The sequence below is a fragment of the Bos taurus genome, chromosome 11 (assembly GCF_002263795.3).
Source record: "Bos taurus isolate L1 Dominette 01449 registration number 42190680 breed Hereford chromosome 11, ARS-UCD2.0, whole genome shotgun sequence".
Lineage (NCBI taxonomy): Eukaryota > Metazoa > Chordata > Mammalia > Artiodactyla > Bovidae > Bos > Bos taurus.
Window position 1 is genome coordinate 67,138,005 of NC_037338.1, and position 16,532 is coordinate 67,154,536.

A 16,532-nucleotide genomic window follows, 5' to 3' on the forward strand; every position below is an offset into this window, starting at 1 on the left:
CTGGATGGAATAGACTTACGTGTGAAAACAAGTTCATAAAGATCCTAGAAGAAAGTGTAATTACCTGCATGATCTTTGGGAAGCAGGTATTTCTTAAGCACATTTTAATTTCTTAAGCTGATTTTAATTGCATAAATAGAAATTTCTCTATCTTAAAAACCAAAATAACAAGGTGAAAAGGCAAGGAATAAACAGGAAAAACTGTTCATATACATCTGGTAAATATTCTTCATATCTAAAGTACTCTCGAGCCTATAAGAAACAGCAATAGGAAAATGAGCAAAGGACTTAAACGGACAATTTCCCAAAGAAATGTAATAGGCAAAAGGCATATGTAAAAAATTTCACTCTCAGTCGTAATTAAAGACATGCAGTGGAAGTTAATGAGACATCATTGTCCTTTTATAAAACCGGCAAAGATTTTCCAGAAATTCCAATATTAGTGAAGACTAGGGAGCAGGAATTCTCATGCACTATTGGTAGAAATGAGAATCTGTACAACCTATGCCTCTTTAAAAATGCAAATTATTTGACCCTGCATTCCTAACGTAGGGGTTTATAATAGTGACATAGAAAGAATATATAGCAAAAGGGGCTAAGTTATATCAGGGAACTTATATATATTTATACAATAGAATATAATTCAGCTGTTGATGCTGAAATTGATACTTTTTGAAAATGAAAGACATTGATAATTTAATTGCTTGGGAAAAAAGCACTTAACAGCAGAGGATGATTTATATGCTAATCCCATTTTTGAGGGAAAAAAGAATCATGAATCTGTAATTTACGGGAAAAGACTTGGAAAGAAATACACAGATGGGTTAACTGAGTTATCTGAGTACTGGAGTTACACAAAACTTTAATTTTCTCTTTCTCTATAACTAAAATATAAATTAGTTGTAAATTTAAAAAGAACACACATCCCTAAAAAGCTCAAAACACAAAAATGCTGCAATCATCTTAGAGCAATGATATGAAAAAGGCCCTCATGTATACTGATGATGAGTACGTGCAGCCTTTCTAGAAAGCAATTTGGCTAGATTTCTAAGAGCCAAAAATATCATATCCAGAATGACCCTGTCATTCTGGTTTTAAGAAGCTCTTCAAAAGAAATCAGATATGTGTAGTGCTATTTGTAAATGAGAAGCATTGGATAAAGTGTCTGACAAAGGAGAATGATTAAGTAAATTACAGAGTCCTGTGTAATGGACTCTTATTTATGCTCTTCCAGGGGGGGGTTTGGGAGAAGGCAATCTGTACATTTTTTCCTCTGAGTTCTCAGAAAGGTCTGTCCAGCTCTAACAGTATAATGCCCTGTAAGTCCATGACCTAGTTTTCTATAACTCATTCCAAAATTTCTTTGTCAAGGAAGTTGTTTAAAACGGAATCTCAGTGAATTGCTCTAAGTCTGTGCTACAGTAATGGTTTTAGACAATCCTGGTATAGCTGTCCCGTTGCTTCATCTGGTTTCTCTGAAGTCAGAGCAGATGGCTGTCTATGGGGGGCAAGCTGGGAAGTATTTAACCAACAGCCTGCCGGTAGAGGAACTATTTTGGATGAAGCACTTGCCAATTTCTGTGGTGTAAATACTCCCACCATGGCTGATTCAAGCTACCAGCATCCCTGAACTCAGAATTGAGAATGGAAGTACAGTAGCACAGTGTTAGACACTATTTCTACCACACAGATTGATTACATGTAAATAACTACATGAAGAAAAATGATAGTAAACTATAGCAAATCATTAGGTAAATAGAAATTGTTTTTATATATTTATATGAGATGATGGATGTTCACCAGACTTATTACAGTGATCGTTTCACGGTGTTTGTGGGTCAAATCATTGTGCTGTGTGTCTTGAACTTGGACAGTGTGGTATGTCACTTGTGTCTCAGGAGAACTGCAAGAAAAAAAAAGAAAAAAAGAATTAGAAAATTATAAATTCCGCATAGTACTATCTTTATTTTTAATACAAAATATTTCATTGAAAGGTCATAGAATTTAACTTTTAATAATGGCTATTAGCTATGGGAACAAAACAAAACACTTGTTTTTTAGACAGGAGGGAGCCCTGCCTAGTAGGAAGAAAAATAAAATGTCATTTCAGAGGTGTCTGTCTCTCCTAAATACATCTCTAAACTATTATTTGATAAATCTAATTCAAATAGAGTAAAAATAAAATGTGTAAGTACCATTTATTGAATAGTTATTTGGTGCTGGGATCTGTGTTAAAAGTCCTGCATATACTATCCAGCAGCATAATCTCAGGGTCAATTTTTTCCTGAGGCCACTGATATTTAAAGATAATGAGGAGTGTGTAGGTGGTGGCTATTTTTAAATAATAAAATTAGAGAAGTATAAGCAGATATTTTTCATTTTCCTTCTTCCCCTGCCTCCCTCCTCCCACTCCTTCTCCTCTTCCCCTTTCTCCCCTCCCCCTCCTCTTCCTCTTCTTGTTTATTTTCTACTGTTTCTCAGTCTTAGACATTTTCATTTCTAGACCCCCAAGGAACCTTTATTCTTTTGGGATTCTGGGCTGATATGAGAGTTGCTTAAGACTCTTCCTTTATAACTTCTCTGTTGCCAATCCTTTCATCTGTGGTTTGTTCTAGAAATAAGACGTCCCTGTTTACTCAACTCTGAGTCAGATACACTACCTATTACAGTCAGTGAGATGTAAATTATGAGTGAGTAACTCGAGGACAAATTAGTTATGTCCTTTCCTGCAGTTACTTAGACTTTGAAAGCATTGGTTTCCTCATCTGTGAAATGGGTGTGGCCATCCTGCCCTGCTTTTGATCTGGGGCTGTTCTGAGGTCTAAGGAGATAGTGCGTGTGACGGTGCACTGTCAGTGGTGAAGCAGTGAGTGCACACGTGGTGGAGGTGACTTGTTTTTCTGATGACATTTTCATGAGTAAGGTCACAAGTTCCACCCTCGCTCTTCTACCCCACCCACCCCCGCGAATCCATGATCCTCCTCCCCTGTCCCTTCAAGGGACATTATGCTGAAGGGTCTCAGCACCTCAGCTGTGATGTGAAGAGCACAGGCTGTGAACTCACTTCTGAGATGAATTTCTGCCACTTCCTAGCTCTGTGACATTGAGCAAATCACAGAACCATTCTGATCCCATTTCCTCACCTGTGAATTTGTGTAGCAATACTTTACTTGGAGAATTGATGCAAGGACTATATGAATAATACACAGTTGAAGTGCTTAGCAAAGGCACAGACTCCTGGAGTATGCTGCTGCTAAGCACTGCATCTCCTTGATGACCTTGGTTCAGTCCTCAGTGCCCCCTCTGGTGACCTGGCAGGTGGTAGGATCCCCCCAGTCTCAACATGGCCTCCACAGAGATCAGGTGTCTGGTTTGGCCATGAATTTGGGCTCTTGGAAAAGTAGGAAGAGACACAGGTTGTTGACAGCACCCTCTCCGCTCATTCTGTGGTCAAGACCTTGTCCTCTTTGTCTCCTCAGGCACCTCCCTTGTGCTCACATTGCTTCCACTTAATTTGACCGAGGTCTGAAGAGCCGAAGGGCCCCATTCGAAGCTGAGATGCTCACTTTCATGTTCCTCTCCACCAGCCCATCACTATCCTGCCTGTCCTTCAACTTAAGTTTAGTTTGAAGCTGATGACATTTCTGTTTATCTTAAAGGCCTCGCTTTCAATCTTTCAGGGCTGCATGTATCTACCTGGAAGTACAATCAAGGAGATTGCCACAAATCCAGAAGAAGCGGGGAAGTTTGTCTTCGAAGTCATTCCAGGTAGGTGACAAAAAGTGGGAGAGATGTTCGTTACATTCCCGGGTTACTTCTGATCCCAGAAGTCAAGGCCAGATTCAGTGAGTCTGTCAACCAGCTAGCCAACCAACCTAGTAAGAATGCATAATAGTTCTATATATAGTTAATGATCCTATACTCATTCATTAATAACATAGAAACTAAGTGGATGTGTGTCTGATTCAGCTCTGTAAGCATTTCAGGGGCACCCTCTTGGAGCCAGCTATTCATTGGGCACTGGGACACTGATCTGAAAGTATATCACCCTCGCTAACTAAAAGGGAGCTTCCCTGGTGGCTCAGTGGTTTGTAAAGAATCTGCCTGCCAATGCAGGAGACACAGGATCGATTCCTGGATCAGGAAGATCCTCTGGAGAAGGAAATGGCAACCCACTCCAGTATTCTTGCCTGGGAAATCCCATGGATAGAGGAGCTTGGCAAGCTACAGTCCATGGGGGTCACAAAAATGTTGAACTTGACTTAGCAACTAAGCAACAACATGGAAAGGAACTTAGCTTTGAAGGTGAGTGGGACAATAAAATGAACAAAGTATAAACAGAACCATGAGAAACTGCCGTGTTGGTAGGTCAAAAATGGTTGATAATCAGCAGTCTTATATGGTGCAATGTGATCTAATAAGAAATGACAGCTCCAACTTACTGAGAACTCATTACGTGTCACATGCTGTAATTCACCTACTACACAAGTTAACAGCACGCTGGAGATGCCTCTTTCTAATCAAGAGTTACCTTCCTCGAGTGCATGTAGGGAACCGGGGAATTTGTCTCAGTTTGTCTCAAGGGGAGTTGATGTGTCACACCGAAGCTGCTTCTGCCCGTCTCTTGCCCCACCAGGAACTCCAGGGCTGCTGGTCCAGCTCTGCAGCCAGGTTTTGCTGCTGCCATGGTGACACAGCAGGAGAGGCCCCAAGTCCCCTGAGTGCCCCTTCCCTTAATTCTCTCTTTAACCCTCACACAAGTCAGTCGTATGCATAAGAAGCTTGAGGGGGAAGGCAGTACAGCAGAGAGGGTACACGTGCACTGTTGGAGCCAGCCTGTGTGGGGCCACATCTGGCCCTGCCGTTTGCTGTGTGTGTGATAGAGTAAAGTGAAAGTCGCTCAGTCGTGTCCAACTCTTTGCGACCTCACCAGGTCCATGGAATTCTCCAGGCAAGAATACTGGAGTGGGTTGCCTTTCCCTTCTCCAGGGGATCTTCCTGACCCAGGGATCGAACCTGGGTCTCCTGCATTGCAGGCAGATTCCTTACCATCTGAGCCCCCAGGGAAGCCCCTGCTATGTGTGTAATTGTGGTCAGTTATTGAATTTAATAATTTAATTATTTAATTTCTCCTTGCCTCTGTTTCTTTACCTGTGAAATAGGGACAATGATGATGATAGTGAGGATTAAGTAAACAAATATATATGTCATACTTGGTATAGTATCTGGTAACAGTGTTGTCATGTCAGTGTTTGATGTTTTGGCAATAACTAGAGGAAATTGTTGGAGAAGGCAATGGCACGCCACTCTGGTACTCTTGCCTGCAAAATCCCATGGATAGAGGAGCCTGGTGGGCTGCAGTCCATGGGGTCGAGAAGAGTCGGACATGACTGAGCGACTTCACTTTCACTTTTCACTTTCATGCACTGGAGAAGGAAATGGCAACCCACTCCGGTGTTCTTGCCTGGAGAATCCCAGAGACGGGGGAGCCTGGTGGGCTGCCGTCTATGGGGTCGCACAGAGTTGGACACAACTGAAGCGACTTAGCAGCAGCAGCAGAGGAAATTGTAAAATTCAGAAATCAATCTCCAAACTGGCTATGACTGTTATAGAAAACAAAGAAAAATAGGATTTTTTTTTTAAAGTTCAGCTCTTCCTAAGTGGCCACCTCATGGGCCTTCCCTTGATTTTTATATGAGGAGCTATCCATTTTTCTTCCTTCTGAAAGAAGAGCCTACTTTTCCAATCTCTCTTTTCTGGGAGAACTCCACCCCTTTCCCACAAAATTTCTTCTCTTTCTAGGGCCCCTTTCCCAGCACAAATCATGAGACACAGCCACTTATGATAACTTGTGTTCCATAGCCTGATTTTTCAATATAGGGTGATCCTACTGAGAGTTCCAACTAGAAATTTACTGTGGGCTTTGCACCAAGAAGCCAGTGCCTTTGGAGACTCTGTGCTAGGGTAGGGTGAAGATTTGTCCTCTCATCGTAACTTACACTTGCAGTTGTCTCCTGGGCTGCTGGGGCAGTTCTTGGGCAGATTCACACATGTATGTAGGTGCACGCACACACTCATCACATAAGGAAAAACAACACTTATAAAGCAATAGTAAGGTAGGGAGCCATTTTCCCAAACATGTCATCATTCACCCAACCTGAAATGAGACAATGCTTTCTATTACAATGTAGGGAATTTTCAGTTCCTTTTTTGGTCATCTTTTTGTATGAAAAGATTCTCAGGGGTCAACCCTGGCATAAGAAATGGCCTTCCTAATCAGGGCCCCCTCTCTGTGATCACCAGTGTTAGCTGTACAAAGCCCACAGAGAAGAATTCCACTGTTGTTACGCTCTGCTTTTCTTTATTTGGAGCAGGCAAAGATTTGTCGCAGGCTTCCCTTCCCTACTTAACTCAAGCAGAATAGCAGTCTCCCACCCAAAGGGAATCATCAGGTAGCGGGGGGCTATTCCTTCTGTGGAATATGTAGGATTTAATTCTCATACTGCTTTCTGAGATGTGGCACAAAATTTCTTGAGCACCCGCTATGAGCTTCACATGTTGTAGGAACTGGGAACCCAGCAATGAATGAAACAGCCTGTAAGCAGCTTAGAATCAAGGGGGGAGACTGACAACAAGCCAAATGAATGAATACATTGTATAGTTTTATGATGAGATCAGTACTATAAGAAGAAAACAAAGTAAGAGGCAGTTCTGGGTGAAGTGGGGATGGCAACTGTTGATTTATCATTTGAAGGAGAGCAGGCAGAATAGACATCATTGAGAAGGTGACCTTTGAGCCAAGATCTAAAGGAAGTGAAGGCATGAGCCAAGTGTGTATCTGGAGAAGAGCATTAGAGGGAAGGGAACAGCCGATGCCAAGTCTCTGAGCCTATTTCTCATGTTCAGGAAACAGCAAAGCGGTCAAGGTGGTTACAGTGGAGTGCTGAGAGGGGAGAAGAGGAAGCGATTTGGTCAGGGGTGGGCCCAAGTTTCACAGGCACTGGTCAGTAACCACAAAGTTTGATTTTTGTGCTGGAAGGATGGAAAGCCATTGGGAGTTTTGAGCAGAGAAGTAACATGATCTAACTTTTGTTTTAAAACTCTTTTGAGGCTAAAAAGGGGCAAAGACATAGCAGGAGCAGCAGAGAGGAGGTTATTGCAATTATACAATTGAGTGATAGAGACAATGAAGGGGATGAAAAATAAAGCAACTTCTGGACACATTTTGAAGACAGAGAGTACTTCATTTGCTGACAGATTAGAGGTAGCAAAGAGAAGTCAAGGTTGACTTCAAGGTTTTCACGCAAACAGGAAAGCTGGCTTTCCTGAGATTTGTGCATGTAGAAGATCAAGGCTTTAGCTTTGTATTTTTGTTTTAGTATTAAGTAGTTAACTTGATTTTAATGACAAGGAAAACAATGTTCAGGGTAATTTAGCTACTGCTTCCATAGAGGTAAGGATATGATGTTAAGAGATTTAGAAAAAAACTCCCCACTAGATTTGGAATGGGAGGGGAGATGTGAAGGAAGGGTCCCTAGAGAAAATAACATTTGTACTATATTTTAAAGGATGGGCTTCTCTGATAGCTCAGATGGTAAAGAATCTGCTTGCAATAAGGGAGACCCGGAGTTTGATCACTGGGTGGGGAAGATCCCCAAGAAGGTAATGGCTACCACTCTAGTATTCTTACCTGGAGAATTCTGCGGACAGAGGAGCCTGCCAGGCTACAGTCCATGGGGTCACAAAGAGTTGGACACAACTGAGCAATTAAACTTTGACTTTAAAGGCTGGCTAGGAGTTCCTTAGGCAAGGGAAGAAAAGAAGGCAGGTTCCTCTCTAACAAGATAAACAGCCCAATAGGTGACACATGCTGAACAGACTGTTTAAGTCAGAGAAAGTATGTGTCTGAGGGAAGAGCTGCTGTTCTTGGGCTTTGTATTAATGTCAAACAGTTTCTCTCAAAGACAGCTCTTCCTAGCACCTCAGTGTGTCTAAACACTCATTTGTTTGTAGGGCAACAAGAACTTTCAAATTCCTTGTGGTTCTTGTCTCTCAAATCTATCTTAATCTCATTCAGCCTCACTTTCCTTAGCCTTTGAGAGAACCTACTTCTGAATCCATCTTGTCATCAGCTCTTCTGATCAGAAAGATCAGTCATAGAAGCTCTGATTATTTAGAAACATCAAGATCTGGGTATTTCTTAATTGTTGCCATTATGCAACCAAACGAATCTCTCAGGAATGAGTGTGAATTGAAAGGCATGTTCTCTCAGACTGGAGTGTACGCGTGATGGAAGACACCAGATGAATTTTGGCCAAGGTCAAATTTGAAGCACCATGGGCTGATGGAGACTCTTGAGAGAAAGATCTGTAGCCTTGCCCTGAGTGTGGTGGTAACTTACTGGGTAACTTCTGGGCTTCTCATGTGGTGCTGGTGGTAAAGAAGCTGCCTGCCAATGCAGGTGATATAAGAGACGTGGGTTCAATCCCTGAGTCGGGAAGATCCCCTAGAGCAGGAAATGGCAACCCACTCCAGTATTCTTGCCTGGAAAATCCCATGGGTGAGGAGCCTGGTGGGCTACAGTCCATAGAGTTGCAAACAGTTGAACATGACTGAAGTGACTTAGTACATACTGGGTACCAATGGGCAAGGCCCGTTGCACCTCTGGGCTTCATTTATTTGTGGAGCAGAAATGATAGTAGAGCCTCATTCTACTTCAAAGGGATATTGTGATTCCTTTGGGATTCCTTAGTTCTTCCCCGAGGGCTTTTTACTGCCTATTTTACTTCTGGAAACATCTGGATGTTCCTCAATAGCCAGTGCTTCCATGGACTGAGACCAGAAGAGCTGTTGATGACCCAACGATAAGATGGATTCAGAATCAGGTTTGTTGTCATTGTTGAGCCACTAAGTCATGTCTGACTTTGTGACTCTGTGGACTGTAGCATGCCAGGCTACAGAATCAGGTTTCTCCAAAGCATAAAGAAAGTGAGACTGGGTAATTTTAAGGTGGGTTCAAGAGACTGGAAACAGAGGAACTTTGGAAGTATTCTGTTGCTATGAAAGAAAATACAGGTTTGGGCCCAACTGGGCAGATATAACAGGTTCTTTTTAAAAGTTTTTTTTTTTAAACAGATGAACCTATTGCCAGGAAGGAATAGAGACACAGACATAGAGAAGGGACATGTGGACACCGTGGAGGAAGGGGAAGGTGCGATGAATTGGGAGAGTAGCATTGAGATACAGACACTAGCATGTAAAATAGCCAGCTAGTGGAAGGCTGCTGTATAACATAGGAACTCAGCTCAGTGCTCTGTGGTGACCTAGAGGGGTAGGGTGGAGGGTGCGGGGGAGGGACGCTAAAAAGGGAGGGGGTATATGTATACATATAGCTGATTCACTTTGCTGTACAGCAGAAACTAACACAAAATTATAAAGCAATAATACTCAAATAAAAAAATAAATGAAAAAACAAATAAAATTGGGACTATGTTTTCTGACATCTAAAAGAAATTGAACTTATTTGATGTACATTATTATGTAAATTACAGGTGTCCAATATAGTGATTCACAATTTTTAAAGGTTGTACTCCATATATAGTTAGTATAAAATATTGGCTATCTTCCCCATGTTGTACAATAAATCCTTGTAGCTTATTTTATTTTATACCCAATAGTGTGTGCCACTTAATCCTCTATCCCAGATTCTCTCTCTCTACTTCCCTCTCCCTACTAGTGACCACTAGTTTGTTTTCTATATCTATGAGTTTGTGTCTCTTTTTTTTTTATTATTATATCCACTAGCCTGTTGTATTTTTTAGATGTTATCTATAAGCAATATCATACAATAATTATCTTTCTCTGTTTGACTTATTCTACTTTGCATAACGCCCTCCAAGTTCGTCCATGTTGCTGCAAATGACAAAATTTCATACTTTTTTACTGGCTGAGTAATATCCCATTGTATGTATATACCACATTTTCTTTATCCATTCTTCTGTTGATGGACATTTAGGTTGCTTCCATATCTTGGTAATTGTAAATAATGCTGCTATGAACATTGAAGTGTTTGTATCTTTTCAAATTAGTGGGGTTTTTTTTTCTTTTGTTTTTTGATAAATACCCAGGAGTGGAATTTCTGGGTCATATGGTAGTAGAACAAACTCTTTTTGAAGGAAATGCCCTGATATTTTGAAAAGAATGGGTTGATATCCCCTAGAACAATTTGAGATTTAATAGTATCTTGTCGTTGCCCTTATTTTCTTGCTGTTTTTAAGACCTATGTTTGACATGTTCCCTCTCTACGCCTCTCCTTCTCTCTCCCTACTTGTCTCTGTCACTTTCTCTCATTCTTTGTTTCGGTTTCCGGTCCCTACTCTGCCCCCTCGTCATTTCCTCTACCCTTTTGTCCACTTGAGAACTCCAACCCAGGACATACTACAGATGTATGTCTATAATATTGGGTTTAAAGTGAAAACAGACTTCATTGGTCTGTCAACTATGTATCAATAGCCACTGTTTGCAATGTCTCGTGCAGGCAGGAGAGCAGTAATCCTGAACAAGAAGCACTGATTCACAAGAGAGACACCTGTGTGCTCACTGTCCCTCCCTCCTGAGTTGCTGTTTCCTTTCCCACACCCACAGCTGAGCTCAGGGTAGCCGAAGAAAGTATCCATGACTGGCGTGATAGACTGAAGTCTTCAAAACTTGTACGGGCTGAGCCTGTCTCCTCTAGTACTGACATTGCCCCTCGCACTTCCTCTTACTTTTGGTAGGAAATGGCTTCTGTCATTCAAGGGAGCAGATCTCAGCCCAAATCAACTCAATTGTCAACCACTGGGTTCAGTGATTCATCTATAGAATTGGGAGTTTCAGCAAAAACAGCAAAGGTGCATGGATATTCAGTTCTTCTGGGAATAAGTAGATGCTTTTGTGTTGTTTGACTGATTGTTTAATTGGACCAAAGAAGCAATTCAGGCTTGACTTCCCCCTTGCTGCCCCTTGCTCTACTCCCTGGCAAATGTAAGACCTTCATTAATGTTACTTCTTCCTCCAGCCTCATGTGACCAGAGTCGTACAGGACAGGATTCCTATGTCCTCATGGCCAGCTCCCAGGCGGAAATGGAGGAGTGGGTTAAATTCCTTAGGAGAGTCTCTGGCACGCCCTCTGGAGGTAAGGACCCCTGCAGGCTTTTCTGAACAGGTGTCTGTGACATCTCAGAGATGGGAAGGAAGTAGTTTCAGACATGATCTTTCCTGGAACAGTGTTCAAAGAAGACCACGAGGGGACAACTCTGAGGCCGTGCTCATTGCCAAGGCTCTAACTTCCCTCCCCCAGTGATATCAAAGCCAACTCTAGATTGGCTGGAAAGATCTGTGTTTGCACTCATCGACAAATGTGTGTGATGCCCTGAAGTGGTCCTTTCTCCCCTCTGGACACAGTGCTTTTGTCTGTAAAATGAATGGATTGGAGCAGCTGATGCCAGTCTCCAGCAGCACTAACCTTCAGCGGTACCAAGAGTCTGCCCAGTTATAGGGACTTCGGAACCTAAAAGCGTTGATGGCAGGATCTATGCTAAAAGCATAATTAAGGCTGATCAGCACAGGAAAGGAAAGTTGCTGTGGGGGTCAGACTGGGGAGAGGTTCTGGATTTGTGTCTAGTGTAATAGGTATGCAATGAATTCAGAACTGAACACTTTTCTGGCTTACAAGTATTTGAGTGTACAAGCTCAAGTTCAAGGTTACAAGCCTGAGTATTTGAGCTCTCTGACATACTTGATGTTGTGTCCACCAGGAGCCCTGCCTGTGAATAACTAATGTGAAAAAAAATGAAATTAATAAACAGGTGAATCCAGTATGTGATTTTTCATGTCATTAAAAAATATGAAAGAACTGATGTGGACATGATCTCAAGAGACCACATAACACAAATGAGTGTATTCAACTTTTTTAAGAAGACACTCATTTTTGTCAACTTCAGGATAACTGTGTAATACATGATTATTTATCAGTTATGCTGCCTGTTAATTTATAAATCATTGGAGGGGGTGCTTTTACAACTCAAATATTATGTATTTTTTAATTGCCCAATTATTTCTTTCAAAAATGATGAGCACCTTAACAATTTTGTGGACATTTGAAAAAATATAGGAAAATAACCACCCATAAGGCTACCGAAGATATTTTTATATTTTCCTTTCAGCCAGTGTTCATATATACACACTTCTTCCCCAGGATGATAAACATAGGTTATATGCAATTCAATGCCTTTTATTTTCTAGCTTAATTTTCCAAAATGGTTGTATAATCTTAATTGGAAAGATGTATGCAAATGATGTTAAACAAGAAAGAGGGACGCACTGGGCATCTGTAGTCACTTCTTCAGGAAACCAAGGGCAGGAACTTCCAGGAGGACTCAAGGAGCTGAGACTGAGAACTGATCAGCATTAGCTTATCCTGTTTGTTTCTGAGGGGCCATGCAGCTGTTCATTCTGTTTTTCTCTGCCTGCTTGTCTGTTTTCATCTAGTTAACAGCCCTCTACCACTCATGCCAGTCCCAAATACTGCTGTGCTAGCTCCAGCTTTCCTGTATTTCTCCCTTAACTACCAGTGGAGATTGAGCTCAACCTCTTGTTGTTCAGTCACTAAGTCCTGTCCAGCTCTTTGCGACCCCCATGGACCTGCAGTACACCAGGCTCATCTGTCCTCCAGTATTTCCCGGAGTTTGCTCAAATTCATGTTCACTGAGTCAGTGGTACTATCTAACCATCTCATCCTCTGTCGCCCCTTTCTCCTTTTGCCTTCAATCTTTCCCAGCATCAGGGTCCTTTCTAATGAGTCGGCTCTTCACATCAGGTGGCCAAAATATCGGAGCTTCAGTTTCAGCAACAGTGCTTCCAATGAATGGGGTGGCAGCAGAGGCTGAGCTCATTCCCTTTCATGGATCACAGCCTTGTGGCGAAGGCACTTGCCTTACTCAATGAAACTATGAGTCATGCCTTGCAGAGCTACCCAAGACGGATGGGTCATAGTGAAGGGTTCTGATAAAGTGTAAGGAAATGGCAACCCATTCAGTATTCTTCCCTGGAGAACCCTATGAACAGTATGAGCTCAGCCTCTACCATGGCCCCATTCCAAACTCCTGGCTCAGCTGTGGTCAGGATCAGGGGCAGAGATGCTGTCCTATGACCTGCATGGGGGGTTGAGGGGTGGGCTGTGAGAACAGAAGTGACTTGGATGGGACAGCCCAACTCAAGAGTGCCTGCCTCCTACAAAGAGCTGCAACCTATTACCAAAAAAAAAAAGTGTGATTTCATTAACCATTTCCCAATTCCTAAATATGGCATTTTTGGGGGTGCTAATCTAGTAGAGATGAGATGTTTATTTATTAAATGTCTATTCGGTGATGCTCACCCTGGTGAGCTGTGTCTCACCAGCTGGTGGCTAGTCTTATCTGTGACCTTCCTTACTGCCCTGGATTGTGAGATGGTTGACGTTTTCTTTCCTGGATCCAGTGCTTTCACTAAACTGACAAGGGTAGTAGATGCCTTCTAAAATATGTACCTGTTCTGAGTCAGAATGCTGTGGCTGTGCTGTGACCAGCATCCGTGCCCCCTGTGGTGCTCTGCTCCGCCTTGTCAGAGTGAACTGCTGCTACAGTCATAACACAAACGGGGATTTCTTCCTCACCCCACCTGGAGGCCACCACCATCAAAAGCAAGTCAAGCATAAGTCCTGTAGGCAGAGGAAAGTCCAGGGGAGGAAAAATAAGAGCACGGCACTATTTATTTATTCAGAGAACAAGGTTTGGATTTGATGTGGCATCTCAGACCCTTAAAAGTTTTCCGTTGAACCAGACTCAGAGATCTCAGGATGAGAAGGCATTTGAAGACAGCAGAGTCCAGTCTGAGGCCATGGGACAAGTCAGACATTTGCCTTTCCTGTTTTTAAGTCAGGACAGTCCAGTCCTGAGGAAGTAAATGATTTTTCCAAGGGGCCCAGGTATCAAGGGGCAGCAGCAAGGCTACTGTCTCTGTAGGGGGCCCTCTTTCGCCTTGTAAAGTGCCGCGCATCTGCGTCTACTGGATCCCCAGGGCACATCCTTCAAACACCGGGAAGACACTGAGATCTGCTGCTGCTGTCTTTTTCCAGCTCTTCATGAAACTTCTTATGACTTTTTTTCACCCAGAACCTAATCACGTCTCACCACCTTCACTACCACCATCCGAGTTGAGATGCCAGACTGTCTTGTTCCAAGTGCGGCTTTGATCTCCACACTCTCTCCAGGCTTTCAGCCTCTCCATCTTACAGTCTGTTTTCAACAGAGCAGAAGAGCAAGCCTGTTAACTCTGTCATATCAAGATCCTGCTTTACTCATCACAGTCCAATAGCTTCCTTTCTCTGTCAGAGGAAAAGTCAGAAGCGTTAGGATGAACCTGTACACAATCTGCCCCCATCCCTGTGACCTCTCCAACCTTGTTTTCTAGAACCCTCTCCAGTGCTCATTTCATTCCAGCTTCACCAGCCTCCGTGCTCTTCCCCAAACACCCTGGACACAGTCCTGTCTCAGGGCCCTGGCACTTACTGCTTTCTCTGTCCGTAATCCTCCTTTCTCAGACAGCTGTGTGACTTGGTCCTTTGCTTTGCTCAAGTCCTTGCTCAAATATCACGTCAGCAAGCCCTGCCGCAATCGTACCGTTTAATATCAAGCACTTTTCCCATCAAGTCATTCTCATGACAGTTCTGCAGAGCTGAGGCTTCTTCCTGCCCCAGTTCCTTTTCTAACTCCCGTGATGGGAAAGATAGTCCACGTGGTTCCCACGCAAACCTAACTTCTTCCCCATGGCTCTTCCTGCCTTGGAACTGATTCTGAACACGCCTATAACCGTGTCTGATTCTGGGACCAACTTCGGCGGATATGTGTTGTAGGGAGGGGGAGGGTTCCCCCACAAGTTCAAGCAATTCTCCTACAGGAGCTAGGTGTTATGCAATTGAACTCAATTTTGACACTATCTACAAAGGTAAAGAGTCCGCCTGCCAGTGAAGGAGATGCAGGAGACGTGGGTTCAATCCCTGGGTTGGGAAGATCCCATAGAGGAGGAAATGGCAACCCACTCCAGTATTCTTGCCTAGAGAACCCCATGGACAGAGGAGCCAGGTGGGCTACAGTCCTTGGGGTGCAGAGTCAGATAAGACTGAGTGACTGAGCACACACGCATTCATCAAGAGATAGCTTCAGGTTTCACAGATTAAGAGCTCAGTCCTGCAAGACTGCCCACAAGCACACACTCACTTCATATGCCTTCAACAAGTCCATATTGTACCATATGTATGTGACCAAACAGCTAGAGATTAGAAATTCCAACAATCCCTCCTTGGGTTCTAATAATTTTCTGGAGTGGCTCAGAGTGCAGAGGAAACCAGTTTACGTACTAGATTACTGGTTTATTATAAAAGGACAAAACTCATGAACAGACAAGTAGAAGATATGTGTAGGAAAGGTATGGGTAAGCCCTCTCCCCGCACCCTTCTATCAGTTCCTCCTTGTGTTCAGCAACCTGACATCTTTCTGAACCCATTTTGTTTGTTTTTTTCTGGAGGCTTCATTACATAGGCAGGATTGATTAAATCAGTGGTCACTGGTCATTGAATTCAGTCGCCAGCCCCTCTCCCCTTCCAGGGAGGCTGAGAAGGCTGAGACTGAAAGTTCCAAACCAATAGTCACATGGTTGGTTCCCCTAGCAACCAGCCCCCATTCTTAGCTAGGATCCAAAAATTACCTCTTTAACATAACAAAAGACACTTGATCACTCTCATCTCAGGAAATTCCAAGAGTTTTAGGAACTCTGTGCCAGGAAATGGGTGGAAGAGCAAACATATATTTCTTATTATAAATCATGATATTGCACCTTGGAAAGCAACATTTTGGTGCACCTTGGTATTCCAGCTTTTTCTTTTTTTTTATCTTGCTAATAAAGATATTTATAATTTACAAAGCAGTGGTAGTATTTGCACACATTCATTGTGTTTTTTTTATTTTGAATCAATTCTTTATTTATAAATTCAGTATCTTTTTTTTTCATTTTTATTTTATTTTTTAAATTTTATTTTATTTTTAAACTTTACAATATTGTATTGGTTTTGCCAAATATCGAAATGAATCCGCCACAGGTATACTTGTGTTCCCCATTCTGAACCCTCCTCCCTTCTCCCTCCCCATACCATCCCTCTGGGTCATCCCAGTGCACCAGCCCCAAGCATCCAGTATCGTGCATTGAACCTGGACTGGCGACTTGTTTCATACATGATATTACACATGTTTCAATGCCATTCTCCCAAATCTTTCCACCCTCTCCCTCTCCCACAGAGTCCATAAGACTGTTCTATACATCAGTGTCTCTTTTGCTGTCTCGTACACAGGGTTATTGTTACCATCTTTCTAAATTCCATATATATGTGTTAGTGTACTGTATTTATGTTTTTCCTTCTGGCTTACTTCACTCTGTATAATAGGCTCCAGTTTCATCCACCT

The 16,532-nt window shown here is 42.6% G+C and overlaps 1 protein-coding gene across 4 annotated transcripts in view; it reads left to right on the plus strand.

The window, feature by feature from the left end:
* Nucleotides 1-16,532, plus strand: part of ARHGAP25 (Rho GTPase activating protein 25) — a 94,730-nt gene that overhangs the window by 49,247 nt on the left and 28,951 nt on the right. For 3 of the 4 annotated variants that reach the window (XM_015473507.3, NM_001046392.1, XM_005212861.5), the window contains 2 exon segments: nt 3,681-3,768; nt 11,057-11,173. In XM_015473507.3, the coding sequence (XP_015328993.1) occupies nt 3,681-3,768; nt 11,057-11,173 (205 nt within the window). 4 annotated transcript variants of the gene reach the window in all.